This window comes from Aplysia californica, unplaced genomic scaffold, assembly GCF_000002075.1.
Source record: "Aplysia californica isolate F4 #8 unplaced genomic scaffold, AplCal3.0 scaffold00243, whole genome shotgun sequence".
In the NCBI taxonomy this organism is placed as follows: Eukaryota; Metazoa; Mollusca; class Gastropoda; order Aplysiida; family Aplysiidae; genus Aplysia; species Aplysia californica.
This window is the reverse complement of record NW_004797513.1, coordinates 380,357-383,676: the sequence shown is the minus strand read 5'-3', so window position 1 is coordinate 383,676 and position 3,320 is coordinate 380,357. Positions and strand designations below refer to the sequence as shown.

At 42.7% G+C, this 3,320-nt stretch overlaps 1 protein-coding gene across 1 annotated transcript; it reads left to right on the top strand.

The window, feature by feature from the left end:
• Positions 1 to 1,336: 1,336 nt before the first annotated feature.
• LOC101859334 lies at positions 1,337 to 2,461 on the top strand. Its single transcript, XM_005100307.1, has one exon. The coding sequence runs from the start codon at positions 1,337 to 1,339 to the stop codon at positions 2,459 to 2,461; it is 1,125 nt and encodes a 374-aa protein (XP_005100364.1).
• The last annotated feature ends 859 nt before the right edge of the window (positions 2,462 to 3,320 follow it).

Below are 3,320 nucleotides of genomic sequence, written 5' to 3'. Positions count from 1 at the left end.
CTGATTGGCTGACTGACTAACTGACTGACTGACTGACGGAAAGACAGAATCACTGACAGACTGACTGACTGAATGAATGAATGACAGAATGACTGACTGACTGACTGACCCGTCAACTAACTGACTGACAAGCTGACTCACTCACCGACTGACTCACTCACTGACTCACTGACTCACTGACTCACTGACTCACTCACTGACTCACTCTCTGACTCACTCACTCACTGACTCACTCACTGACTTACTCTCTCACTCATTTACTGTCTCACTCACTTTCTCACTCACTGAATCACTCACTGACTCACTCACCGACTCACTCACTGTCTCATTCACCGACTCACTCACTCACTGACTCACTCACTGTCTCACTCACTGACTCACCAACTGAGTGATTCCCCAACAAATTACTTGACGGCCTGTTCCCCCAGTTCAGTTTCTGACCTGGGAATAGGAGGTCACACCCCCAACACACCTTTAAAGAAAGACCCTTCAATGTCAGTAGAGCGCAAACGGTCGTTAAAAATGTACCTTGGAACACATCAGCTCGCAGATTATTTTTCTTGTGGAATCATGCTCCCGTTAATGATTTTAAGAAATAGATTCTGAGAGTTATCAAAGAAAATTTTCCTGATAGATGTTTTGACACCTAATGGTACGTAAACCTTTAAGGGTTTCAGCCTACATTAGTACTAAACATCAATAAAGCACCAAGTGTTCCTTGCTAACACAAATGTTGCTTTCTGCAAAAACCACATAATTGCAGAATATTGTAATTCCTTTAAAAAAAAAATCGCCACAAAGTTTAAGTACTGAACATAAATCCTCTTGGACTAATTGGGATAGACAAAGCAGACAGAAGCTGGGTGAAAGTAAATCAAACAACGCCAAGGTTTACTTACATAACCACATCGATGATTCCCAGTCAAAGAGTGTTTGTTTTATGTAACATCGGCAAATACCGATGCACCACATGCCCATTAATCGGGGATCGAAAGCCTTCATTATTATATTCCTGTTAGGAAAACGGTGACGATACCGCGACAAGTGTAATGGGGTTTGTTTGTTTTTAAAATAAGTAGCTGTGAAGCAATGTTCTCCCCAGTATTGATATTTACCATTGGTGTGATTAAATCTGTAACTTATGAAACCCTGCTGTCATGTTGATGTTACAAGTGTCATAATAATTGGTGATGACATAACCCAAAAAAGAGATGAAAGTTTTTGGTCCAAACAGTTGCTGCAGAGAATATAACAGTTTAAAGCTAAAATCTCTATAAAGTATGAGTTAAATCTTTCAGAGCAATTTTCTGTTGTTCAGACCACTTAGAATAAAACCATGCTCGTCAACAACACGTCGGTGCTGTCTGAAAGAGAGAAACGCTACAGTGACGTGCTCACGGCGTATGAATACAACACCTACTTCCGGCAAACGTTCAGCACTGCCTGGCTGTTCATCACCGGAAGTGGCATCATTCTGAACAGCGTGAGCATCCAAGCGTTCTTTACCATGGGTCTGAAGGACTCCGTGACCACCTCCATGTTCTATCAGTCCGTCGCAGACTTGGGCTTTGTGCTAGCCGCCTTCATCCAAGCTTTAGCGTTTGTCGTAAGAATTTTTGATGTGAGGGACACAACAATTCTGACCCTTGACCCGTTCCTTATTCTAGCATATTTCGCTAACATAAGGCAGATCTTTTACAGCGTCGCCATCCTAACAACCACTTTCATAGCCGTGGCCAGATGTATGTGTGTTTACATGCCTCTGAAATTCAAAGGTATGTTTACAATCAAACGCACGGTAGCTACACTGTCAGGTTTTACGATATTCGCTTTCCTGAACCACTTCCCAACCGTACTGACCTTGCAAGTTGTTTCGAAAGGGCAGAACGTTACGAGAATCGGCGTCAAATTCAGCAAAGCATACAGGCTGGCTACAGATATTGAGCTTCTGACCAGCGATGGGATTCTGTCATCAGCCACAGAAGTCATCGGAGTTATTTGCTTCACTGTGTTGGTCAGATGTCTTCAGAACTCCTCCAAACAGCGGAGGGTAATGAGAGCGCCATTTTCTCCTGGTGATCACGTGATACCAAACGGTGACTCAACAGCGACAAAAGCCATTTCCCTGAGCGGGAAAGAACTACAGGTTGTGAGGCAGGTGGCGCTTCTGTGTGCTATTTATATCTTTTGCAACATTCCAAACGTCGGGGTCGCAGTGTCCAGATTGATCATACCTGGGTTTCACCTGGGAGGGGGCCTCAACTTCCTCTACTCCATGGTCGTCAGTCTGCGAGTTTTGTTCGACTGTCTCAACAGTTCCGTTAACTTCTTCGTCTACTATAAGTACAACTCTAAGTTCCGAGGTGCGCTTTGCGGTGAAGGGAAGGGAAAAGCTGAAACACGTAAAACAGTAATCTCCCACGGCACCCAGTGTAAGGGAGGGGGGAAGGGGGTGGTGTAAAAAGAGGTAAAGCTAGAGGTCAATGACCACAGATTAACAGAACAAAAAACTAAAAAAAAACTCAACTTCCAATGCCCCCCCCCCCCTTACCCATGGGGAGATTTGTTTACTATAATAGCGTTCATTCTTTAATACAAAAGAATATTGCACAAAATAATAAACAAGTCATATTACTTGCTCCACAATAGTGATATCATGATGATACCATGCTATTGCTGGTCGCTGCTGGGCAGCACAAGGATTTTTAGCTCATGGAATATCGTGTCTTGCTTAAGGACATAACCAAGTAACCACCCTTCTTAAAGACGTGTAAATGACAGACGTTTGTTAGCTTGAACTCACTAACAACTAAGATGAGATAAGATAAGATAAGATAGTACGCCACTGGATCCCCCCCCCCCCTTGCCTCTTACGCCCATCTCCTCCCAACCGTGATGCCCGACCAAAGTTATTCCCCTCTGCTACCAGTATCATATTATCAGGTGAGTTTGCCCTCATTACAATAAAACTTATTGCGAAAAAGACAACTCTAATGTTTCTTTCATCCCTCTTTATGCAAAAGATGCATTGCAGCTTATATCGAAATTGTTGTTTGATTTATCATGACACTGCTACTGTATAAGAAAACAGATGACACCCCGTAAACAGTGTGCCAGATATAGAAGGGGTCTTATTGTTGTTGTTGTTGTTGTTGTTGTTGTTGTTGTTGTTATTGTTGTTGTTGCTGTTGCTGTTGTTGTTGCTGTTGCTGTTGTTGTTGTTGTTTTTCTTCTTCTTCTTCTTCTTCTTCTTCTTCTTCTTCTTCTTCTTCTTCTTCTTCTTCTTCTTCTTCTTCTTCTTCTTCTTCTTCTTCTTCTTC

Bases quoted from the DNA above. Each gene is read 5' to 3' on its own strand.
- LOC101859334 (XM_005100307.1), top strand. From the start codon at position 1,337: ATGCTCGTCAACAACACGTCGGTGCTGTCTGAAAGAGAGAAACGCTAC.